General features: G+C 29.7%; 1 protein-coding gene across 7 annotated transcripts; it reads left to right on the forward strand.

The window, feature by feature from the left end:
* Positions 1-1,381: 1,381 nt before the first annotated feature.
* Positions 1,382-27,072, forward strand: LOC106461790 (vesicle-associated membrane protein 3-like). 7 transcript variants are annotated; one of them, XR_002611083.1, is made up of 7 exons: positions 1,382-1,518; positions 6,975-7,089; positions 9,332-9,410; positions 10,975-11,054; positions 13,777-13,828; positions 22,653-24,150; positions 24,213-27,072. XR_002611083.1 is itself a non-coding variant. In XM_022388857.1 (6 exons), coding segments are annotated over exons 1-6 (360 nt in total). In that variant the 5' UTR covers positions 1,382-1,516; the 3' UTR covers positions 22,685-27,072. The 7 variants fall into 7 exon arrangements, 6 of the variants coding, with proteins under 6 accessions (XP_022244565.1, XP_022244564.1, XP_022244566.1 ...); XM_022388857.1 differs by lacking the exons at positions 9,332-9,410; positions 13,777-13,828 and adding exons at positions 8,561-8,639; positions 12,111-12,162 and having other exon boundaries at positions 22,653-27,072; XM_022388856.1 differs by lacking the exon at positions 9,332-9,410 and adding an exon at positions 8,561-8,639 and having other exon boundaries at positions 22,653-27,072.
* The last annotated feature ends 451 nt before the right edge of the window (positions 27,073-27,523 follow it).

The raw sequence follows: 27,523 nt of genomic DNA on the forward strand, positions 1-27,523 counted from the left end.
CATAAATTCAAACAAACAAACAGTTGGAAGCTTTTCCAGTATTCACTAAAACATTACATTCTTTCATGAGCCCCAACTCATTGGCTGTCATTGCAAAACAGTGTTCGTGGGTTGCTGGAACAACTTAATGCTTTGTCATTGTACTTTGTAGACATGCTGGTTGAAGATCCAACATATACAAATAAAAATATCTTTAAAAAAAGCTTAAAACGCCCTGACAATGCGAAATCTCGTTTTTCTTGAATATTCCCTTGATTGTGCGGATGAATTCAACACTTTTCTTTGATAGATTATTTAGGCAGAGTATTCATGAAGGGTAAACTGGAATGGATAGCAACTATCTGTTGTAAAAACACAAGTGTAGAGGACGACGTTTCAAAAGTTTCCCGTCTTTCGTCTTCTCGTCAGTTCAACACTTTGTTTTAGCCAGAAGCCTTACCCCTTCGCAAAGTGAAAGAAACATGGAACATACAGTTGTCAGATTTGCCAGTAACTTTTTGACACTTGAATAAGTTCGTGCAAAAGGTCTCTTTGATATTGTGAAGAATTATACTTCAGCTTACGAGCCATTGGACAAAATATGCATCAACATTGCAGCTTCTGAAGCATCGCCAATTTGAAGAATCTGAAAAAACTTCCCAGGGATGAAATTGACAAGCCTCTATTATCTTACCGTAATTTCTACGTTTGTTATCTAGGGAGTAAAAATTTGCGTTGTTATTCTTAAAGATTACATTTAAAACCAAATCGAGTTGCTTGAGCACAGGAATGCAAGAAATCTGCAACATGATAATCTCAGAAACGTTTTCTTAACATTACCGATTTTGGTAGAAGAGTGTAGTGATCAGTTAGTAGATAACACATGGCGAACTGGGAAAGAATAATGGACTAGAAATTACAACCACGAACTCCAAAGAGTACTGGAGTCCTGTTTCGATTTTGATAAGCTCAAATAGCAGCTACAAGTTTCCAAAACTGAGAAAATGCACGTTTCTGCTGCTTTCGCTACCCTTTATAAATTCTGATTCTAGCATTTAGTTCACCCAAGCTAATAACGTTCAATAAACGTAATTGCATTTTAAATTCGACGTTGTACTCTTTTTGGTTGTGTTGCCTACTGACTGAAAAACAAATATGTTATTCTGCCTTTGTTTTGCTTCCTGAATATCTTGTTATAGAACTTGACATACTTAAGTTAAACGCCACAATTTTGATATCTATGAAATAATTTGTAAGGAAATAAAAATTTTTGTTTCATTTTCAATTCTCCAATTTTCCATAAAAATTGGGTATTAATGTCACTATATTCAGTATATAAAAATTTTTAATATATAGGATAAATGTGCTGTCCTTTGTAGAGGAAATCCAGCAACGCAGAGGAAAATCAACTCGGTAAAAGTGGAAACGTTGATGACATCACTCAGTGCTCGACGCTTAGGCCACTGTATATTTTCCACATAGGTGTTACAACTTCCTTTCATTTTGGTCCTAACTTTAAGTGTTGTAGATTGTAACAATGTGAGTATAGAATTAAAATTTAAATGCCATTTGTACTATAAATTTTAAGTGTGAAATTTATTATTCCATCATTCTTTACTTTTATATAAATTAATATTGTCGAGAAACATTTGGAATTTGAAAATAAGCAAAATCTCAAGGCCAGTAACGACTAACAATTTTAGCGTCGGTGCATATGATTTACTTTAGGCTTAATTTAAGTTTTTTTTATTTCTCCAAATTTTTCCTAATGAAAATGTTCAATGTGACAACTAAAAAAGTACCTTTTTTGTAAATACATTAGTAAATTATAAAAATCTCACAATGAAAATATATATCGGAGTACTTGTCGATTTTATTATATAAGCTCCTAGACCTTATTTTTACTTTTAGTAATAACATTAGCAATAACTTAGTTATTGAATATACTGATGCAGTATATTTGTGTAAATCTGGTAATACTAGTAATATGACATTAATACTGTTATGAAACTGATGTTGATTCAAATCATGATGATACTGATCAGTACTTGTGATGACTGACAACCTATGTGATTTAAATTTTAATATATGTTATAACTGTATGATATACTACTGCTAAAACAAGTGAGATAAATTGTATTATGTTGAAGTATTTCAGGTTATAGGGAACCTGTGCACCGATATTTCCTTGTTTATTAATACTAATGACAGGTAACTTTTATTCATTCTCATGATAATTAAACTTTAATTAAAGTAGAGACTACAGAATAGTGGAAAAAACATCATAATTTTGTTAATAGAAGAAATTATCATCCAAAGTCATGTTATTTTGTTTGGAATGAGCTTTTTGTTCTTGGAGTATTAATAACTAATGGTGTAGTAGCAGTATAGTGCAAATGAATAATAATATTTATATGTCTGTTATGCAGAGCCTTGATATTAGAGAAAGAAAAAAAAATTTTGTATACAAATTATTTGACCATTGAAGATAATTGAATGTGAAGTCAAGTGAAATCTGAAGAGCTTGCTTTTATAAACTAGAAACGTGTTTGGGTTATATTAAACTGCATTTAATGATTTTTGTAAAGAAAAGTGATGTAATCTTAACCCTTTCCCAATATTTAAAAAAAAATAAAATGTATGGCCAGTCCTTTAGTATTTGTTTTTGATGGTTTACTGTTTCTCACATGACAACTGTTTAATAAGTATCTAAAAAAAGGTTATTTTTAATGAAAAGTGTGTTTGGTATTTTGAATAATACCTACATATGTAAATGATAGAAATTATATATTATACATCATCTGACTAAATATAATATTAATAATATTTCTATAACTCGTGTGTTTAATGTCAACATTATTTCCATATTTCATGACAAATACTGTGAAGACTTCTCTGTTGGACTTTTCTGTGAAATCACTTTTTGTAGTTTTGTGGTAAAGGTCTGAATTGGCATGTTTCTAATAATTAGTTGTAGTTTTTGTACAAAAAAATCAAATTTATAATTTCTCTCATTTATCTTGAAACCTACAATTTTAAATTTTTAGGAGATTTTGCATTTTTTAATGTTTATTATTGTTTTCTGAAAATTAGTTTACATACAAATACATTTGTTAACATGACTGTTCCAGATTTATTTACTTTCAAATAAACAGTCATTTTGTGCTGTATTCTTTATGAGTTGTTCTGTTACTGGTGTTCTTCTTTGAGTCTTTTCTTTGTCCACTTTCTGCAGAAAGTTGAATTTGATGGATTTTTTAGCTGTTTTTTGTGTTTGTTATATAACAGGTGATTTAGACAGCTTACCATAGAAATTGTGTGCTCAAAAATACACTGAATATCATAGTCTTCTCTTTGATTATTTTCTCTGATAAAAGCTATTATTTTTTTCCACCAGAGTTACATATTCTGAATAAGTGTCCAAAAGGTATAGGAATAATTTTAAGATATCAAAACTTTGGGAAGAATATTTTGTCCTATAAAATGAGAAGAAAAAAGGCAAAACTCGGGAAGGACAAGCAAAAAAAGGGGAAATACAGGGTTACCAATAGATGTTGGGTACCAAGTGAATCAGATATTACAGCTTGTGAGTGGTATTCTGGACCAAAATGGGAGGGGTGAGCAAAAGGAAAAGTCTGAATTAATCATTTTGAATGTTGTTCTATATTCCACAGAAAAAAAGGTGCTTCTTCTTGCCACCCCCCAATCCCATCTGTATTACAGCTTATCTACCTGTCTACCTTGGTTTTACATTTTCATCAACATTTTAATCGTAGAAGAGTTCAGCCACCAGAATGACTTTGACCCTATGCACATGGGTCAGTCATGATCTTGCAACTACCATATAATCATGAAAGTATACTTAGTGTATCATCATGAAAATTGCTAAATATTTAGTAAACATCACAAGTATGACAAATGATTTGTATGTGAATTTATAAGCCTTTATTCAATCAGTCTGAGTGAAAGGTGATTTTCATGCTTGGAATAAAATTCCTTTTTTCGTCTTACAGTTTTTGTATTCTAGTTGTATAACCTCTAGAACTTCCTAAATGAATATCAAATTTTTTTTTGTGTGTAAAACTATAATTTGTCTCTTATTTTTCTACCCTAACACTAACTGTAGTGAAATAATCAGTGTACATTGAAAAGGTGGAAAATATGAAATAATTTTTTCCCTTTAATGACTGCAGATTGTGGCAGACAATTAAAAGTATTTATTCAAACAGTTTTCATGCCTCTCACCTATTCACAACTGTTTTCATTTAGTTTTATTGTTCTCTGAACTATGTCTAACTGCTGTAATAAAGCAGCATGTCACATAGCAAGAGAGCTTAGGGTAAACAAACTATCAAGTTGTATCATGCTACATTAATCCAGGTGTGTGGCTTAGTAAGCCTATTTGTTGGTTTTCCAAAAAGTAATTCGTACAGCTTTCAAATGTACATTTTATAACACAAAAACTGTATCAGGCATTAGAATAAAATGTTATGTTAAAAAAAATTCCATTAATGTGTAGATCAACATCTTTAGTCTAAACAAATCAATCTTTGTGTGTAAAACTATGGTTTATTGTGCACTAAGATAAAACAGCCAATATCTGATTTATTTAGTTCAGAGTATACTTCTTTCTGTTGACTATAACGTCCAATAGCAATGCCAGAGAAAATAACAGACTTTACTTGAAAGAGAGTAGCTGGGAAGAATGTGTTATGTGGGTCGAACAAATAATGGTATCTCAATAAAGCAAGAAGATAAGAGGTTGAAATTTTATATTCTGACTCGTCAATATTTATAATGTGTTTGTAATTGGTTGAACAATCTGAAGCCTTTATAAGGGAAGAGAAATATCTATAAATGAGAGGTTGGAGAGGTATTGCTTCACACCGGAGGTGTTATTTGCCTGCTTTAGTAATGTCACACATTCACTTTTAAAGATAATGAAAACTCTTGATATAAAAAAATTGAGAAAAGAAACTGAATACTCGCTATCGAGCTTTCTTGCTGAAGCAGTGCTGAGTGGCACTGTTGACAACTAGTCTGAAACAATGAAAAATTAGAGAAGAATTTCAAGATCCTTGAATAAGGCTAAATATTAATAATAATGGGATATTTTAGGTAAATGTAAGCAGCTACCAAGTCCCTTGTGATTGTTGAGAAAAAAAGCAGGAATGAGGGATGATGTGGGAACAAGTTTCTTTCCCTCATACAGGGTGGGCTCATTTGGTTTACCTTGGGAAAATTTAAAAAGTTGGAACACCGCTAGATGCACTTTGGTGGATTCTGAGCCCCATTTCATATTAGCCAGAATTTTATTCAAACTTCTTAGAAAAGTGTTTGAAGAATGTGTCTCTAAAATTTCGTTTGTATTTATGGAGATTGCAAATTGTCATCAGTCACTAAGCTTTGTTAATCTTTGATTTGTCAACCAGTTACATCAACATTTCATTCATTTTGATAACACCTCATCCTCATGTCATTGGTCAAATATCACTTATATTTTGTGCCCGAGGTGATTACCACTCAGCCTACCATTTTTTTTTCTGGCAGATCATTGTGTATAAACCAATCAAACTACAAGTCAAATACTGGGCATGCAGTCTCCATCCCAGAATTCCCTTTCCATAACTTGCAAGTAGATTTGTAATTATCTCTGTGTGAAGAGTAATCTGGGATGGTTACTTCAGCCAAACTTGAACTTTGTGTTCTCAGTTGCTGATCTGATGCACACAGCCTGTTATTGATAAAATTATATTTATATCACATAATTGACTCATGTTTGACATACTTTGGAGAAATATCAATTAGATAATGTTTGATAGTACTCCAAAATAAGATTCACCAGCAGTTGTCACCATAATAGCTTTAGTTTTATTGCCAATCACTGGCTTATTTTGAAAGAATTTTTATCCCCTTTCTTTTGTTATTTCAGAAACATTGTTTACAAATGATTTAATAAGTATAAATGAAGATAGTTCTTTTTAGACTTACTGAAACTGATGTATGTATTTATATATGTAATGTAATTTTATGGAGATAGAAACAAAAAGAAAAAAATTGCTGCATGAAACAAACATTCAACACCAGGGCACAAATCATAAGGTTGGTCATTATGTAATGTTCCCTGTGTTCGGGGTACACTGTCTGTTTATCCAGTTTAACCTCAACTTCAAAAAAAAGAAGAAAAAAAGGAACAGGTGTGGATGCTCTGCCTTACAACATTAAGGTTAACTTGGACAGATGGTGTACCACCAACATAGTTTGAGTCTTACTTCCACCAGTACCTCAGTAAAACAGGAAACATTACATAATTACCCACCTCATGATTTATGCTGTGGTGTTGGATGTTTGTTTTATGGCTGCAGTTTTTTTTTTCTCCATGAAATTAATTTTTTATATTTCATCTCAGGTTTGGATATGCTGTGTAAAATTCACACTATACTTCCTTTGATGTAATCTGTTTTATAAACATTTTTGTAGCTTTCCTAAATAATTATGCATATTTATATATAAACTTGCAGAGACCTGCAAAACATTTATGGTCAAATTAATATATTTATTGCGACAGTACTTCTTCAAATACAGGATTTCTAGAATAATACAAAAGAATTTAATTGCAAACACCAAAATCTCGAAGTTTGCTTGTCTTAGGCCTAACATTAGTTAAACCTTTATTAAATACGGCCTATATTCGATAAAGTAATACTAACTTGTGTGAGTTTTTTGCTTTACTTTAGTTAGGGCTAAATTTTAATGTACTTAATATGATCAATAAATAAGCTTATGTTATTTTATGACCCAACATTATACTTTTGAAAAACATTTTTTTAAATGTTGTAAAAAAATCTCAACTAAAATATACTTACATCCACCTTTTGTTTATTTCTGTTGAAATGTAGTGTGCGTGCATATGCATTTAGATAGTAATGTGCATGAGCATTTCCAGGATAGGCAAAAACTGAGTATTATTATAATAGATATTTCATACAATTTAGGTCTCAGGATGGTAGAACAACTGGGCCCCAAGGAGAGGAAGGAGCTCGACAACCTAACCTCCAACACCAAGCAGCATCTAAGAGAGTACAGCAAACACAAGCTCAAGTTGATGAGGTACTTAAAGTCAACTTTTTTTCCTTTTTTTTTGTTTGCCGATATGGAAAGATAATTTTCTCATTTTATATAGTTTCACTTGTTTTATAACTTAATCTCATTTGAAAAATACTTTTGAGAGTTATATGCTACTATTATAAATTTATAACATTTCATACGCATCATAAGTGTGTATATTGATTTTTTACATATAAATTAAAATATGTATTGCTAAGTGTTAAAATAATGCTTTTGAAATCTTAATAAGTAGGGTTATATAAGAACGCCATGACTAGACACTCGAAGTGCAGAAATGTGACAAAATTTCAACATGTGACTGTTTGTACAAATATACTTGATGCTTTTTGAGACTGTTTACTTCACGTTTATTTGTTACAATCCTAGTTATAATAAATTGTGTTAAAACAAGGACATAATTTAGCAAACAAAGTATACAATTTGTATAACAGGGAATGCATATTTCTTCATAGCCATTGACATTGTTGTAAAATGTGCACTTTAAATTTGTTATTAATAGTTTATAAGTAATATGTTTGCTCTTAAATAGTAAGAAATTTATTTTAATATTTCCTTAGCCAATATCAGCATTTGAAGAACTATTTTTATATGATGTTTTAATTTTTTTCTAAGCTAGTTTTAATGTTCAATTTGTTGATATATGTTTTGAAATATTTACCTGCCTCTTGGGATTATTAAACATAATTGTAGATAATGAATGTGTAACAAAGTGTATGTTTTATTAGAAAGTTAGCAGAGTTTTATATAACATGCATAAAAGTGTTGTTAACAATTATCAGTAGGGTTGTCAGTTGTGACCCACACCAAAAATATACAAAAAAATGTAAAATAAATATGAAAAGACAATCTTTCATAAAAGTTAAAAAGTCAGAAATTAACATAGTAGTGAACTAACTTAAATTAACAAAAATAGAAGAAAACACACATAAAACAAAAAAGCTAACTTTTAATGCATTGTCCTTTGTTAAGGAAAGAGGTTTCAGATAATTTTGTTTAACAAATTATTGCATAAAAGATTAATAAGTATAAGTATAGTTAATGTTTAGGTGAACAACCTACTGAATATATAGCACATGGTAAATTTAAATTTGGTACCTGTTAAATGATAGTCCTTGGAATTTGTCACCTTAAAAGCTTATGACCGCTTTTGTCTTTACGGGAATGGAAATCACATGTCCTTGGCGAGCTAGTTAGGTATATGTACCCCATTCTAACTGGAATTATGTCTCAATTATCTCTCAAAATGTATTGAGTGTCAATATTGGTCCAGTCAGCATAAATTATATGAAAAGAGGGTAAAGAAGACAGTTAATAGTCATTTGGTGTGAATATTTTGAAGTTTCAGTAATATTGCTATCCTAGTTGGTGGGTATAATGCGTGTGAGGGTAAAGAAGACAGTTAATAGTCATTTGGTGTGAATATTTTGAAGTTTCAGTAATATTGCTATCCTAGGTGGTGGGTATAATGCGTGTGAATATAGACAAGGTACTGGAACGTGACCAGAAGCTATCGGAATTGGATGATCGTGCAGGTGAGAAGCTCGTAGATCAAGCTGCAGTGTGTGGTATAAACAACAATTCAGACTTTTTGAATGTGGTTCAGATAGGAAGTACAAAAAGTTTTTTGTGCATAAATCTCACAAATTTACATTATATTTTAAGAATGTTCACAAATTCTAAACAGTCACAACAATTATTTTTGTCTCTTTTCTTCTTTTCAGTAACTTAAGCTTGCTCACTTTAACTGACTTACATCTTTCAATTTGCATTCATATTTTTCAGTCTTCGTGTCTTGCACTTAAGCTTTTACATGTTTACTCGTTCACATCTTGTTTTTCTACATCCTAATATTGTGCATTGATATGAAACATTCCACGCATCCATTTATAATGTTTATCATCAATGCTTTTAAATATTATTGAGTAATTTCTTTCTTTTAAGTGTAGTGTTTATATTTTCTTTCATATTTAACTGTTTTACATCTGTGAAATCTTTAATAATCTATATTATTCTTTGCCAGACTATACTTGTCAATTACCTTTCCATATCTCACAATCTAATTTCCAATCAAAAAAACTTTTACGGGAGACTTTGTTCTGCAACCACATTCAAAAAAACTGATTTTGTTTGTGTGAAAAATTAATAAACCCTCTTGTTGTCCCAGTCTATCAAATCCTTTGTTTCAATTCTCTTAACTATTCTAATAACCCCACCCCTAAATCAGGTTGTGGATATCATGAAAACCAACGTGGAAAAAGTCCTGGAACGAGATCAGAAATTGTCTGAATTGGATGATCGTGCAGGTAATAATGTTTTAGCTTGTGTTGTGGTTTTGGCCTGCCGTGCATGATAAGTAAGTGAATAAATGTCTGGTAGGTTTTATAATTTAACAAGTGCATACGAGGCAAAGTTACCAATTTCTTTTTATGGCTTGTCTAAGAGGGATTCGTTGTGGCTTTTTTTATGTACAGGTTGAAAAATAATTTCATAGTAAGATATATTTACTAAGAAATTTTATTGATACTTTTAGCATTTTACAATTAGAAACAAAAATTTAAATAAATGTTTGTAATGCACGTACTACAGTTGTTAGGTACCAGTATCAGAAAGTTGAAGTTTCATATATTACAATTATTTAGAATGATGATATTTTAAACTCGGTTCTTACAATTTGTAAAATGAATGATATTGGAATGCTCCAAACGTAAGAGAATAGTGTTTATTTTTTTCCATTGTTAAGAAACTTGGGACGTTTATTGCACCTTAAGGTAATTATATAGAGAAATTCCAAGATTCTGACCACAATGCAAGAAGGATATGTGCATGAGTTTGTGTGTGTACTTGTGTTTATGAAGGTGCTTGTTTACAAACTTTTTCATTTTATATAACAATTATAAATGGAAACACTTCAGCTATTACTTGGAACTATAAATGTTAATATCCAACTCTTTCTGTAAAAACTCTTGTCTTTTTTTGTACTGATACTTTTAACTACTACGTATGTGTTCTGTTTCCGTGTTTCACCCATTTTGTTACAACCCCACTTCTGTTTTTTTAACTCCAAACTGTTTGCAGCATTTTATTTAATTTGCAAAATGTTTTGTTACAAAGATGTTTATTTCATAATTTGACTATATAAATTTTGTATTCAGTTTCAGTGCTGTAAAATTACAAATGTGTAATATATTTGTATTTATTGCCTTTTGTTTTTTTGGAAGCTTTTTATGGTTAAAATAAGAAAGTGGACTGGAGGAATAGTGTATTAAATGTAGGTCAACGTATTTTTACTGAAGTTAGATCACAAATTCGATGACGAGGAACCCACTTTGAGACTAATAATGGCTGGAGACGGCTTGAATGGGTAATGAAGAAAAACTTTAATATAAGTTTAACATAACAGCAAATGTACAACGTTTCGACAAGGTTTTGTCATCATCATCATCATAGATCACAAAGTTTTACGAATCAGTTTAATTACAACCGAGAAAGTTTTTTGTCTGAAAAAAAAATCAAACAAAATTTGTATTTGGTAGGTAGCATACTGACATTAATCAAAGGTCATATTTAATATTCATCACTTTGATTTGCTATTGGGAGACTTAAATTTACTTAATATATTAACAAGCCATATTATACAGACATTGTGTTATGTTTTCTGACCCCTTTTGTTGAGACAAACAGAAAGTATTAAAAGATTAACAAGTTAACTTACACAGCAATATTAGAAATATGTTCCAAAGTAGATAGATAATGCTTGTTTAATGTTTTGTTTATTAGAATACAGCTTTTTTTTTCAATTTATGGATTGATTTCAAGAACTTAGGAAGTTTCCAAGACATATTTTCTAAAAACTTTTATTTTCATCAGATGCATTGCAGCAAGGGGCATCACAGTTTGAACAACAAGCTGGTAAACTGAAGAGAAAGTTTTGGTGGAAGAACTGTAAGGTGGGTTGAAGTTTTAAAGTTGATATTATAAGATTAAATTTCTTTTGGTTTTATATAAAGAATTCTAAAAACTTTTGAGTGAAAATAAATTATATTCAGTGCTTATGAGGCCTTTTGTTCAATACCGGGGCAGTTGGGAAACGACAGACAATAAATTGTAATAAATAAACATGTTTATATAGTTATCAAATGTTAAACTGTAACTGCATGACATAACGTTGAGATTATAACAACATTTTTATGTGTATAGGTAGTAAAAAAATTAATTTGATGGTAACTTAGACCCACCATCTAAAGGTTTACTTGGCAAAATGACAAAGTGGAATTCATATTTATGATTTTCTATAGGGTTATTAATGTTAAGAACATTTGATTTATGTTTTAGACTTTATTCTTGTCTGTTATGTTTTTATTGTAAAGTAAAATATTACATTCTTCCTTTCAGTATTTTATAATTGCTGTGTCAGTGTAGGGAGACTAGAATTTATTTTACTAAACACTTTGAGATAATACATAATTTCTTCTTTATAAAAGTTTCAAAAAAAGAATATATAATAGCTGTTAGCACCAGTACCCACAATATCTTCATTTACCATTTAATAACTGTTTACATATTTACTATATTTAATTATAACATTGCATCAAGTTTCTGTAACTAAATCAAAAGAAAAAAACATAAATATGAAACATCATGAATAATTACTGATTTTTATTTTATTTCTGACAGAATTGTCATCATAATTTGAATTATTATTTTATTACATTGTGCTTCTGTAAAACAAATACAGACCTCTGCTCGATGATATTATTTACACAAATGCATACTTAAGTTATACATTTTTCACACATTTATGTGCTTTGGCCGGTACTTAAAATCAAAGCGAAATATAGAAAATAATTTCAAATAGTTACATAAAATATATTGTTTTTTTATAATGATAGTTGCTATACAAAACATCTACCAAGTAATAAGTTTAGCCAGTAACAGCTGGATGAATCCTTTAGTTAAAAGCATTCTGTTTTATATTAAGATTGCAATAACATATATTCTTTCAGATGATTGCTATAATGGTTGGCATTGGTGTAGTTATCATAGTGATTATAGTTGGTAAGTATATTTCTCTCTCTTGCAGATGTTGCAAATCTTCTCATTTCAGTTACTTAAATTGTTTTTTTTTCATCCTTCTGAGTATTGGGCTTTTCAAAGAGCAAGACTATTGAGTTTTTCCTGTTAAAATCAAAACCTAGATTTTAAAATCGTACTGTTAGTGCTACTCTCATTTCTTTGACATCATGCTCAAAAAGTAGCTAAACGCTGTAATAGTTGTTACTGGATTAATGAAGTACTAAGAAATTGAATTGAAACTGCAAGCTAACAGAATATTATTTGTAAAAACTTGTTAGAGATACTGAGATATTTATTTGATCAGATTGGTAATCAGCCAAAACAGTTTTGAGGCTCTGGTAACTGAGTAAATGAGGCTTCGTATTGAAGGACAGTTATATTTCATCAACTTACAGTTATTTCATATAACACTTTAACATCTACCTGGTCTTATCTGATATCCAATATAAATATGTCACACTTTACCCAAATATTTTGTGCAGCTTTCATACCTTGGACAGTTGCTTAAAGAAACATCCGTCATAGAATAGCCTTAATGTTTTATTTTGCAAAATAATGGCGTGTTTTGGGATGTAACTGGGCTGGACTGTATATATGGACTATATGGACCATAAGAATATATCAAGTTTTGATAGAGAACTGTATTCACATTGGAATTTTCTGTACATATTATAAATACCTGCCTTTCTGAAAAGGTACAAGTTTATCAGATTATATTAAACAGTAATGAGACCATTCTTTCCTACTAAACTGGATGGTTAAAAATATTAGTGGTGTAAGTATAACTGCAAAATTTACAAGTTATATTGTTGCTTTATCAAAATTTACCAGTGTTAATATCCTTTAGTATGTTATATTTATCTGATAGGATAAGATAGGGGAAACTGACACTGTGACTGAAAAACTTTTTATTTGAAGACATAGTTTATTTTAATACAAATTATGTTTTAACAGGATCTGGCATTTGATAAGCAATATATTACATTATTTTGTTATTTAACAGTATTACAAGCCTAATAGTAGTAGAAGGAGGTAGGTCGCCATACACCCAAAATAGAGTAAGGAAAAAAAACTCTGCTGTTAAAGTTTTAGACATAACTCTCTCATGGTCTTCAAGCCAGCAAGTTGCCTGCAGTTACCATTTAACTTATATTAAATTTCATTAAATATTACTTTTTTTCTACAAAACCAGGACTTTCATCACATGTATCATAATTATAATCAAAATATATTTGCTATCAGAACATAGATACTGCATACTCATTTAATGATTGCTTCATTTTTTTGTCTTTTCTCAAATGACTTTATATATATATATATATATATATTCATCCAGGTGATGTGAGTAGCACTAACAATTATATCTTGTTTCATTACACAAATGTATTTTCTTTTCTTACTGAATTTCTTTAGGCCTTGCTTTCTGCCTATTAGCATTGAGTACTTGCTTTTGGAAACCTTGTTCAACAAAAAGTTGTGAAATATTTATTGTTAAGCCATTTTGTTTCAGTTCATTGGAGAGTTCTTCCTGAACCCATCTTTAATTTTTATTAATTTATGTTCATTTATTGAATGGTTATATTTTCTTATTTTCAGATGTGGGCCATAATTATAGGAATTGTCGTCATTATTATAATTATTATTATTGGTGAGTTTTATTTTGTTCTCTTTTCATGGTTTTATTATGTTTTAAATGATTATAGAAACTGGAGTATATTTGGTTGAGAATAACACTTGAAATTTTTATTTTCACTTTATTATTTGTTTTGTGGAATTTTGTAAATTTTGTTTCATTACCGTTTAGTTTTCAGACTATAGAGTTCCTAATACCACTTTTTAGTTTTATCGCTAATGACACATTTTGTTTGTATTTATTGTAATAGATATTTTCTTATAGTTTGACTCTGTGTCCTAATATGGTGGACGTGGGAATAGGTGTTTGTGAAAATTAGACTAATACCTAATCAATAAGAATCAAAACAGTTTCAAATTGTAGAAAGAACTGAATAGTTGAATAATCCCAACTGTTAGTTCTTTTTGGCTGTCATGATATAGTTTAGTATTAACCTACGTGTGTATCTATGTTTGCTTGCTATTAGTCCAGCAACTAAATATTAAGTGAAATGGTACATATCATTAAAAATTGGCTAAAGAAATATCTTTCATAATGATATAATTATTGTTTTGTGTAATCAGTTTATTTCATTATCAGTTCTCTTTTAAGAACAGTACTGAGTGTGTATAGGGATATAAGTTCTAAAGCACAAACTGGCCAGTGTTGAGACAAACTGAACACACTGTTAAAGAAAGAAGTAATTATTTTGTTATATTCAAAAAGAATTCTTCATTTTAAGATAAAGTTTTCCAAACAAGATACTTTTTGAAATACTCTTGTCTGATGGACAGTTAGGTAATTACAAAATTTTTCCAGTTGTTTTGAATATGCATTTAAATATAGTTGAACAAGTATAAACTTAGAAATAAATGTTTGGAAAAGAAGTGTGTGTGGGAAATTCATTCAAACAATATAGCTCATCTTGATGAATGGAACTACCAAGGCTAACTTATCTCAATTTTCACTCCCAACTCAATCGTTTCAGGCATAGTTTAGTGGTTAGTTTGTTGTATTGCATATTTGAAGGTCGAATGCTTGAGCCACATCATATTATTGAACATGTTCTTCATTTTAAGTTGTGGTAGTCAATCCTGCTAATTGGTTAAGAGTTTCGGCTCACTGGGCTCTTGAAGATAGTTTGTTCGTGTTAGAGTGGTATTATGGTATTGTTTATATTTCATGGCTGTGTGCCGATGTTACTTTGATAATAAATTCTTTCCTTCTCCTGGTGGGTTGTAGGTTGTGTCTTAAGTTGTATCTAGGACAGGTATCTTGTTATGTGTTAAGATGATGTTTTGTCCTTTACTTAGTGCACTTTCTTCTGGCTCACATAATGGTCGTTTACTTAAGTTTATAGCTTTTTGTATAGATGTGGCTATAGCAGTGATGTGCTTAAAGGCCAAGCAAAATAAGCACTTTGATTATTTAAAATTGTTTTTTAATCCATTAACCCTATCGTCACAGGTATCCTTTACTGCGCATAACACAAGGTTTGTGTCTTGCATTCAAAAGTTTATAAAACTACTTTTTGCTTATGTTATATCAATTAGTATAGCATAAAATATTAGCTACTAATCCATATTTTAATTGTATATAAGTTTTAAGTTCTTAATTCTACAAGCTATTATTTAAAAATATCTTGTGACACAAGGGACATATTTTCTCTAGGTATCTTCTCTTCTCTATTTTATCCACTACCCCTCCAATAACTATGAAATTAAACATAAACTCCTCACTATAAAATTGTCATTTCTCAAACAAACCATAATTTTTATGGCCTTCAATTGTATTTGGCTACAGAGCTATTAAATAGAAAGTGGGACCTCTCCTGCCACACCCACCTGTCATATTCTCTCTTTCAGGATTTGTTAATAGTTCTCTCTTACGTTTAGTTATAAATTACCTATAACCAATTGAAAGCCAAGGTTGTTTCTTCGTAATTCGATAGTGTAACGTTAACAGCATGTTCCCCAAGTGATTTACAACTTATAACAGCATTAGAGATTACACAAATGAAATCTGAGATTTTTGAAATGAAGAAAGGTATTTTTAATCTTAACATGAAAATCACTTTACACACGGATTATTCAAAACAATTACTCAACATATTCAGTTGCAAGTCTTTTTAATTTATTAAAAATACTTCATAAAAATATGATTTTTTTTGTATGTGAAAGACTTATAACGTGTACTGAAAGACTGCAAAATTACATGAATATATACATACTGTATTAAAAGTTAGTAGTATAAAATCTATAAAGACTTTGAATGAGTACAAAGAGGTCATGTGGTCAGTCAAATTGACCGAGCCCATGTTGAGAGAGTTAATATAATAATATTGAATTTTCAAAATTTAAAATATTTTCTTTTATATATGCTTAAATGTATTCCTCATAGAGTAAAAAAATTAAATATTTGGCAGTACACACAGAACCCCTACCAAACCTTTCCCTCCATCACCACCTTTACTGACAAATGTTGAGAATGAAACATGAGGCATTACTTATTCAAGTGATGTGGTCTGCTTGATGGTTGCTATGGAAATAAGATGTTGTTAGGCCAGATGGCAAATAAGAACCTTACCTGATCTGTCATAAACCAAGAGCATCGTCTATCTTTTTAACACATACTCAACATGCTGAGTGAATTACAGTTTTATTTATGGATGTCATTTGCCTGTTTTGTGTTACTTTAATTTGTTTAGCATTTGAAACAAATATAAAAAATGCATTTAATTGATTATTATGATTTGAAATTCCATTTTACTTTTTTAAACAGTTGTTCACAATAGGTGTTGTAGTTTTGGTTTGATGTTCTAACATGTGCCAGCTCCATGCCATATCTCCCCCACTCCACCTCTCCTCCCTGTGTATTACTGCTTCCTCCATTATGTTGCTCACCACAAGTTACTGGTTTATAGTGTTGTGATACCTGATAAGTGATTTTAATTTCTTTATGCAGATTTCTTCAGTATATTGGTGTTTGTTGGTATGAAGTTTAGATAGGTGTGTATATCTTGGTAGAGTATATTGTCTGTCATATTTTTTTCATATATAGACTGTTATCTGGTGATATTTGATCCTATTTTGGAGGATGTCTTTACTGAGTTTTTGACATCATGGGTTGTTGATAAGTAATTTAACCTTAGATTCTTAAGGAATTAATTACATTATGATTTCTATATTTATGGAAGAAGGTGAGATTGTTATCTGTTTCAGCTAATTTATAGTTATCTTTTTGTAAGGAACTTAATTTCTTTTAAAATAGTACCAGTGAATTAATGCTATAAAGTTGGAGTTTTAGATATTGTTTTAACACTTATCATTATGTATCATAAGAGAGCCCAGGTAATTCTTCCTCTGAAAGTACCATAATGCATGAATATTAGTTTATTTTCAACTCACTGAGAACTTCCACCACTCACTTGACTTCCTCCTTTTAGTGAGTTAAAAATCTTTCATCACTGTTCACCCCTGTGGAGTTGAAAGAAAAAACAAAACAAAGTTGATCTCACTAACTGTTGAATGGTTTGTCTCTAACAGATATTTCTTTGAAGTGTTATTGTTTAGTTTAGTTGATCTCAATATCTGTTGAATGGTTTGTCTACAACAGATATTTGTTTAAAGTGTTATTGTTTATTTTAGTTGATCTCACTATCTGTTGAATGGTTTGTCTCTAACAGATATTTCTTTGAAGTGTTATTGTTTAGTTTAGTTGATCTCACTATCTGTTGAATGGTTTGTCTCTAACAGGTATTTCTTTGAAGTGTTATTGTTTATTTTAGTTGATCTCACATGTGTTGAATGGTTTGTCTCTAACAGATATTTCTTTGAAGTGTTATTGTTTATTTTAGTTGATCTCAATATCTGTTGAATGGTTTGTCTCCAACAGATATTTCTTTGAAGTGTTATTGTTTATTTTAGTTGATCTCACTATCTGTTGAATGGTTTGTCTGTAACAGATACTTCTTTAAAGTGTTATTGTTTATTTTAGTTGATCTCATTATCTGTTGAATGGTTTGTCTCCAACAGGTATTTCTTTGAAGCGTTATTGTTTATTTTAGTTGATCTCACTATGTGTTGAATGGTTTGTCTCCAACAGGTATTTCTTTGAAGCGTCATTGTTTATTTGAGTTGATCTCACTATGTGTTGAATGGTTTGTCTCTAACAGATATTTGTTTAAAGCGTTATTGTTTATTTTAGTTGATCTCACTATCTGTTGAATGGTTTGTCTAACAGATATTTCTTTGGAGTGTTATTGTTTATTTTAGTTGATCTCACTATCTGTTGAATGGTTTGTCTGTAACAGATACTTCTTTAAAGTGTTATTGTTTATTTTAGTTGATCTCAATATCTGTTGAATGGTTTGTCTCTAACATATATTTCTTTAGTGTTATTGTTTATTTTCTTCTCATTTATTATTAGATTGACTTTAGCTTCCTGAAAAAATCTTTGTTTGCATGACAAGAAAAGATGTTAGGACAGTATCTGGATTGAATCTTATATTTGTCTTCATTTTTTAAGTTTGATTTTTCTAGATTAGTAGAAATTTTACTGTAAGTCGTGTATTAGAGTATACTGTGGGTTTTTTCAGGTTCTTCGTATCGTATTATGATAAGTCTTCTAAAGCATTAAATTAACTTTCTAATTTTTTCCATCAGATTTCATGTTTTAGGCAATAACAACAAAAAAAGGAAGTACCAGTTTTTTCCTGTGGTATATTAAAAAACAACCTAGTATTATGTTAGTGTTTACAAAACACTGTACTCTTTAATATGCTGATCCCTGTTGTTTTCTAGTAACTTGAATAATATGAATTATATTTAAAAACAAATAAATAGGTTATTCAAAGTAAAATTATTCAGTAAGTCCTTACAAGCTGATGTTAATAACGGCGGTATTATGTTATTTTTTCAAAAGTAATATGCTTTTAAAAGTAAACCATTTAAAAAATGTATGGTATAGGAATTTACAGAAATGATATTTATTTTATGAATCTTTCAGACACTATGGAGTCATTAATAAAAGCTTTAATATAAATTTTGTTTTGTAGTTTTGCAAATTAATATAGCTGAAAAATGCAAAATATTTACACTCCCCCCTTCTATTACTGTTGTTGTTTCTTTAACCTTTTCCATATGGGTCAAAGACCATGTCATCTTTTTTTTGACTTGCATTCAAAATTTTACTGAACTACTTTTTCATGAATTTATGTCAATAAGTTTGGTATCAAACTGTAGATTATAATTCAAATTTTAGAACTATATGCTACTCAATTTCTTAACTTAAAAGCAAATATTAAAAATACACAGATAAACATTGATTTTTGTGTGTCACATAGTATGTTGAATGCAACACTGGTTCATTAGATGTTTGTGATGTCAAAATACAAAGTCTGTAGTTTTGTAACAATCATGAACCCAAATTACCGATATTGACAAGCTAGAATATAAAATAAGAACCTCCTATCTTTTCTATTTGTTAAGATATCACTCATGTTCCGAATCAAACACAGTAGCCCCACTCACCTCTTTCCATTTTTGGAAACGATCCCTTATATATACATACTTCTGTATATGACACGTGAATAACCAATTGTAAGTTCAGAATGTCCCCCTAGTGGTTTTCTCAGCCATTTTGAAATATAAAGGCATTATGTCTTTCTTTTGATACAAGACTGCATAGAGGTAAGTCGAGTCTTTAGTCTGCTCAAATTTAATATTTTTTTAGATTAAAATACATCTTAGTTACTAAAATTGATAAATTATAATTGAGTTCTATGGTATCAATATAGTAATTTATGATTTTTTGGTTATTTAACTGTATGTATATAAAACCTAAAAAATTATTTCCTTTCACATCCTCCACTTGTGAAATTTTAAAAGGCTTAGCAAACTACATCAAATAGCAACTGAGTACGAAGGTCATAACTAGAAAAGATAATTGTTTGCTTTACTTCTTTATTTACTGTTCTATGTTTTAGGAAAAATAAGTTTAAGTACTTATTTCAAAATAGCAATAATCTATATACATATATAATGTATAATAATTGAGATGTGAATGTATTTTACAAAATACTAGTCTACTAAAACATGTAAGCTATTTAGTCTAAACATTTATGTTTTTGTGTGATAATTTGTTGTCATTCTAGAAAGAAAAAGGCATAACTTATATTTATTTCCTAATTATTTGTGGTGGTTACGAGATCGGTCAAATCGACTGAACCCATACACATATTAGTTTGTGAAAATAACAGATAAAATGAATTTTTTTCATAAGAAATGTTTGATAACTATCTGAACATTATAAGGACTTTGCATGTGAAATTTGAACATTTTCTGATGTATAAAAGTATTTTTAATCTTAAAATGAAAATTAATTTGAATGTTGGATAGGCAACATATGAAAAGAAAAAAAAAGGCATGAGAAAAACATTGCTTGAGAAAAAATAAAAATCTAATTTTTCAAAAACTATATACTTACAGAACCTTTTTATCTCAAATTTAAAAGAATTTCATCCACGAGTTTCATTTTTGTAAAGAACTTTCATGGGAATTGCATATCTACAAATAATATAAGTAGGTCATAGTCAAGGGGTTAAGTAGTATTTGTAGTTTGACAAAATAATTCTGTAGGAATTAGATATGCATATCTGTAGGAATTAGATATGCATGCATGAAAGTACATGCTCTGCATCAGAGAATGCATAAAGCAAGAATTTTTTTAATTGAAGTCTCTCATCTCTGTACTTTGTTCATCACTTAAAACTTTGAGTTGAGTATGTTTTTATGAGATGTGGAGCAAAGATACTAATATCATTAATTTTTCATATGGTGTTTAGATAGAATACTTACTTCATTATTTTGCATTGATACTGTGCCAAATGGTAAAAACAACAACAATAGGGGTATTCCGGGTATCTTATAATTTTTGACAACAATAAGTGGGGATTAAATGATTGTTCTATCTTTTATTGTAAAAAAAAACTTTCCAATCATTCAAACAAGTTGGCCAGTCATCCAAAAGACTCCAAATTATAGGTCATTTGCATAACGGACATGTAAACCTTTATATGATGGATTGTTTATGCATTACAGTTTACAATGGGTGAAACTAGAGTAGAATAGTGTTTAGTAAGGGCCTACTGAACTGAATAATTTATTCAAAAATACAGTTACAGCAAATTTTACAGTAGGTAAATTCTGATTTTAATAATTACAATGTCTCTACCCATAGTATTATCAAGTCATTATCAGGTAAGAGTTACATTCATATAGGCTGTTGAATGTAACTTTTCCTGATGATGACAGTATTATGGGTTGAAACATTGGCTTTATATAAATCAGAACTTACCTACTGTAAAAGTTGTTGTTGTTGTATTTTTGAATTAAGAATAGGTTAGTTTTTAGCAGTTAAGATGGCAAGCATCTTAGTGGTGTGTAAGATATTAAACAAATGATTACAATATTGTAGATAAAAAAAGTCATGTAATCAGTTATTGGACTAACAAACATTAATTACCGACCAGCTCATGGTTAGAAATAAACGTTTTTTGACTAACCTCTAGTGATGTGTGCAAGATAAGCAACTTTAACATTATGTATTATATCATGGCTTAATCTTTCTAAAACAGATTTTGAAATGTATTCATATTAATATTAGAATTTACTGATTTAACTAACTGCATATGCTCGGCTTAATAAAGAGTTGTGAAGTTTGTATAGAGAACACTTTTTGTTCAAACTTTACTAATTATCTTGTGTTTTCTTCTCTGTGTTGCTTTCATTCATTGCTGCCTTTCACCTTGGAAGCTTGGGTATATAGCGGCTGAAGAACTGTTTGTCTGCCCTCTGTCGATACTGAAGCCCTTGGCTGAGCACAGTCATATATATATATATATACCATTGGGCAAACATGCATCGGGAGAAGGGAGTCACTATATTACGGAAACAAATTCACTTTTTTTTTACATCTTTTTTACTCTCCCAAATTTTTTCTTCAGTTGAAAGAAGTTCATAGTAACTGCTAACACTTGTTAATAATTACTCTGTTGTCTTACTAAAAAGTTCTTCCATTTTAAAGTGAAAATATTTTTTATGCGGTTCACTTTTACAGGTGGGTAATATCTGATAAAGTATTAAATAGGTAACACTTTTGATTAATTCTGAGGACTTTTAACTGATACTTTGCTGCTTGTGATATCGTATCTTTCCTGGAATTTGTTTCCATAATACTGATTGTTATAGTGATCTCATATTTTCAATAAATGGTTAGGATTTATTAGAGTAATCTTTTGTTATTTCTGTGCTCTTGTCTCTTAATTTACTTGTGGATGTGGAATGTAAGGAAATTTGGGTTGATGAAGTTTTTGTCATTTGTTAACCATGTTAGAAATGTAAATGTTTTTAATCTTTATATTCTGTTATTTCTATAAAAAAGTTTTAGTTGTAATTTCACATGCTAATGAAAGCTTTTCTTCTTTTTATTCTTCCCACTAATACTTAGAGTGGTGGTTCATTAAATCTTTGTATTTTTGCAATATAGACCTTAATAGTTAGTTCTATTTCTATCCACATTGTTAATTTTAAGTCTTTTAAATTTAGAAGCAAGGGAATATGTTCTTGAAAGTAAAGCTCTCTAGATTTAAATCAACATTTATTTAATAAACCGGTATTGATCAAAATCCTGGATTTGGTTTTAGTCAATGTAATGCACTTTTTTGTTTTTGTTTTTTTAGATTCGTATTTGTGTTACTTGTATTTCTGTATTTTATTTGTTTTAAAAGTTGTTTTTTGCATGGTATATTTTGTTTTTCTAAATTAACTTTCTGTTGCTTTTCTTTGTTTCATTTTTATAGTGTATGCCGTTACTCAGAACAAGAGTGCATAGTATGGAAATATTGAATGTGGTTTCAATATTTGCTGATTCTGGTTTGAGCTCATTCCATTTTCAGACTGTCAGGTTGCAAAAAGTGGATCTGTATATGTATAAATAAATATGTAAATATGCTATACATGATGACGTGTAGCTAATCTAGAGGTTGGCTTGGCAGCACAGCATTTTCTACAACCTCAACTTGACACGATCAGTTGTTGTATGAGCCTTAATCACAGAAAGAAAATTATCTTGGTGTTTTGGTGTTTCAAACTGTTTTCAGCATCTAGCAAATATATAGCATAAAAGGGAACTGGTTGAATGGAGATCAGCAATTAGATTATTTTTTTGGGGGTTTGATTGTCTTTCTTTATGGTTTGTAGAAAAAATAAAGTACAGTTTCTATTGTCTTACAGTTTTCCATCAGTGATTACCATTAAAAGTAAAAACAAAATACAAATTGGAGGGGGAGAAATAAAGGTTATTTTGTTGTTTTTCTTAAAATTGTATAAAATTCTTACATTTAACATCAGTTTGTTATTTTTAAATAAATATAACTAGCATATTAGGTTAAGTAGCATATCAGGTGTCTGTCAGTTCGACTAGTGTTATTCAAAAGTATTTTTCCCTCATAACTTAGTGCATGTAATGTTCAACATTGAAATACCACATCATAACATTAAAAATATCTAATAAAAGGTCATTGGTCCAGTTTTATGGGTTTACATGATGTAATATGCAGCAATTTTTATGATTAAGGGTTTCTTTTTGGCATGTTTTATTATTATTATCTTTTTCTCATAATTCAATTGCGTAAAATGTTTCTTTTACCTTGTGTAGGTTTTAGGCCTTGTAAGTTAAATGATAACACATTAAATCAAGTTATTAAAATTTAATTATTGATATCATTTCCTTCCTCATTGTGAAAATTTAAAGTCGTATTTCCAGTGTCATCCTTTCTTTTTTCTGACAGTTTTGGACACAGTTACTGCACCTGTATTTTCATGTGTGTTTGTGTACTTCATGTTGTTGTTTTTACAGCACTTGTTTATTCAGTTAATAGGTTCTGGTTTACTGTGTGCCATTTTTTTGATTGATGGTAATCAAATTGTCTGATTTGGTCTTGAGCATGCTGTTTGTTTCTCTGTGTAAAAATAAAATCCTAAGTAAACGTTATTATGATTTAGTCTTGAACATGTTTGTTTCTCTGTGTAAAGATCAAATCCCAAGTAAACATTAGTTTGATTTGGTCTTGAGCATGTTTGTTTCTCTGTGTAAAGAACAAATCCCAAGTAAACATTAGTTTGATTTGGTCTTGAGCATGTTTGTTTCTCTGTGTAAAGATCAAATCCCAAGTAAACATTAGTTTGATTTGGTCTTGAGCATGTTTGTTTCTCTGTGTAAAGATCAAATCCCAAGTAAACATTAGTTTGATTTGGTCTTGAACATGTTTGTTTCTCTGTGTAAAGATCAAATCCCAAGTAAACATTAGTCTTTGTCCTAAGTGTGTTGTTTGTTTCTCTGTGTAAAGATCATATCTAAGGTAAACATTAGTTGGATTTGGTGTTGAACATATTGTTTGTTTTTCTGTATAAAGATCAAATCCCAAGTAAACATTAGTCTGATTTGATCTTGAGCATGTTGGTTTTCTATATAAAGATCAAATCCTAGCTGAATAATAGTCTGATTCTGATCATGTTTGTTTCTCTGTGTATTGATAAAATCCCAGCTAAACATTAGTCTGATTTGTACTTGAGAATGTTGTTTGTTTCTTTTGACGTTAAAGAAAATAGATTGTCATTTGAAAGAGAAAATATTAAACCTGCTACAGACTATTTAATAGTCTACTTATGGCTTTAGTGGTGAAAAAAAAAAAAGAATCTGATAGTTTCATGAACATTGCACTCATTTGTGTTGTTTAAAAACACCTTGATTTCTGCATTATTCTGTGCAACTTTTAATGTTTCTCGTTTTCAACAGCTACACATATTTGAAAAAAGCAGATTGCCCTTAGTTTTATTTCATTACAGCTGTCAGTTCCTACAGTCAGTATCAATGGAATGCTTTAACCAAGGAGTTAATAAGCATGTTGAGAAATAAAAGTAACTTAAATGTTTGAACATCATTGTATGTGTCTTACACCCTTAAAATAATTTTAAAGATGTATGTTCCTTTACTTTATGTGATTTGATTTGTTTGTTTTTTCTTTATGCATGTAATAAATCTGTTTTCTAAAATGTGAAAAAAAGAGGAACAAATTTAAAAACTTCCTGACTGTGACAACTTTTTTTTGGGGGGGGGGGAATCACACACCTTTTTATGAATTCATCTGGTGCAAAACTATAGAGTCTTCCTTTATTCCTCTTTTAAGTTTTCATCAAAATAATTGTTGTAATAAGCACTGGAGACAAAAGGTAATCTGAAATGAAATTTTATTATGTGTAATAAAATTACACATTACACATGTGTAATCTACACATTATCTACAGATGTCTGAAGTTTATTTGTTTTTTAAGGGTGTCTCTTGATTTTTTAAGCATGCAAAGTGCCTAAAATGTAGTATTCACTGTTAGATAATACAACTTGTATATCGTATACTAGTTATAGCTATTGAGATAGGTTTTTAGTATTGGATTATTGTTGTTCAAAGATGTAAACAGAAATATAGTTTAGATTTAGTCAGTCAAGGTGTTTACACTTCTTGTACACAGGTTCATTTCCCCGTATCATGTTAAGAAATCCTCAGAGTTAGACGTGTAAACAGATCTAATGTTGCAAGCATCAGACCTATGAATGAGCTCACTAAATTCATTTAACTGAGGACAACTTAATTAGTTCATTTTTACTATTCAGTCAGGCTATATTAATATTTAATTTTATACAAATCAAACTGTTCTCATTGGTTAAGATAGGAATAGATATACATAAGTAATTTATCATGTTTGGGTTTGTCTGCCATTTTGTCATGTATCTGTAGTTAATTAGTATTTAATTCATGTTAGTAGGTGTTGCAAACGAAAAAGTATAGTGTGCAGGGTGGCTGTTGTGCAAGAGATGGCCTTGTTAGTTTAACGATTTGGGTTCTATTCTGGTTCCATCTCACTTAAATAGCTTAACATAAAGCGTACTTGTCTTTTGAAATAAACAGGAATCTTGTTATTCTTGAAAATTGTTGAGTTACTTAAAGATGTTTTGAAATTGTTTTTTTAAGACTTTTTTTTTAACTTAGCAAATTCATAATGAGCTACTTTATTTAAATATCTTTAAAGAAAGAAATATTGGGATAATTATTTTACGTTAGGAGTTTGCCTTTTTTTATATGGGAAATGTGCACAAACTGAAACACTGAAATAGTTTGCCAAACATCAGGTATGTCAACGAACACTAATTTATTGAAAATGTAAAAAGAAATCATGAATTAATGATTTTTAAGTAGTATTTTCTGATTACAAGATTGTAATAAGTCTAAATCTGTAATAATGTATGATGGAAGAGGTTTATTGTAGATGGGAGGATACGTGGTAATAATTATGTATGTCAATTTACTGGAAACAAAAAACAAACATTTCATGTATTTTTACTGGGAAATTTAACCTCTAAAAATAGTTTGTCCTTTAATCTATCCTAGAAAATAGCAGTAACAAATTGTACTTCATATTTATACTAAGAATAACAGGCTTTTGTTGACAGTCAATATATGTATATCAGTGAAATTAAAACAGATCACTAAGAAAACACTTGGCATGTAAGTTCCACTTAGAAAAAAACAAGCATTTATATAGTTTTGGCAAGAGTAACACAGTTACATGGGGATGTGATCATAGAAAATATGGTAATCATAACTATAACGATACAATGCATAAAATAAGAAATACTGAACTTTTCGATTACTCTTGTATAAATACTTTTTAAAACTTCTAATACAGAAAGTTATGGATAAGAATGTTCGACTATTGGTATTCTTATCTGTATGGCAAACTTGACAACAGAATTGATTGTGCTTTATGCTCTTAACTCCCACTCACACTGTGAAGGACAAAAAGAAAAAAGTATCAAAAGTGTAGCTGTATGTGAAGTAGAACTTGTGCTTTGATAGTATGTTAAGTACAAAAAATATGCTGTTTTGAACTTTTTTGCCTTAGATGTTTGATTAGATTTTTTTAAAGTTTAAAATGTATTTCTTTAGCTAATAATGTTACTAGTAAAAATAAGTAAATATATGAGGAAGGTGGAATGATAATATATATATGTATGTTTAGGTTTGGTATATGTTTTTTTTGTGTTTCATAAATTAGACATGTTGATGTGTACCTTTCAGAATGTCCTGTTCGACTTTTAATAATTGTGGAAAGATTTTGTATTTAGCCTTATTTCTTATTAATAAAATTAGCTAAGAGAATGAATATTCCAGCATTATAATGATCTTGATAAATAACAGGTTTTAATGGATGTAAAATATATATATAGTAGTTAAACATTGATGATTATTGTAATTGTATTTATTATAATAAAGGCTCATACTTATTCAGAATTAGATCTTGGATTGGGCTTAATTTCCTAAATGTCCTGTAGAAACCAATAGAGGTTTATTTTTATGTATTTATTTAAATAGCTGTTCCTCATATTTCCCCTGATGATTTAATGGTAAGTTTATATCACAATGCTAAAATACCGGCTTTGATTCCCAACAGTGGATGGCTCATGGCTAGCCTATTGTGTAGCTTTGCATTAAAACAAACCAAAGCAAACCTCTCATTTTAACGTACGACTCCAAAAACACATTAAGAGTTTTAATAACTTGATATGGATATATATATATATATATATATATATATTATATACTAGAGAGTCTTC

Source organism: Limulus polyphemus, unplaced genomic scaffold, assembly GCF_000517525.1.
Source record: "Limulus polyphemus unplaced genomic scaffold, Limulus_polyphemus-2.1.2 Scaffold1031, whole genome shotgun sequence".
Classification (NCBI taxonomy): Eukaryota; Metazoa; Arthropoda; class Merostomata; order Xiphosura; family Limulidae; genus Limulus; species Limulus polyphemus.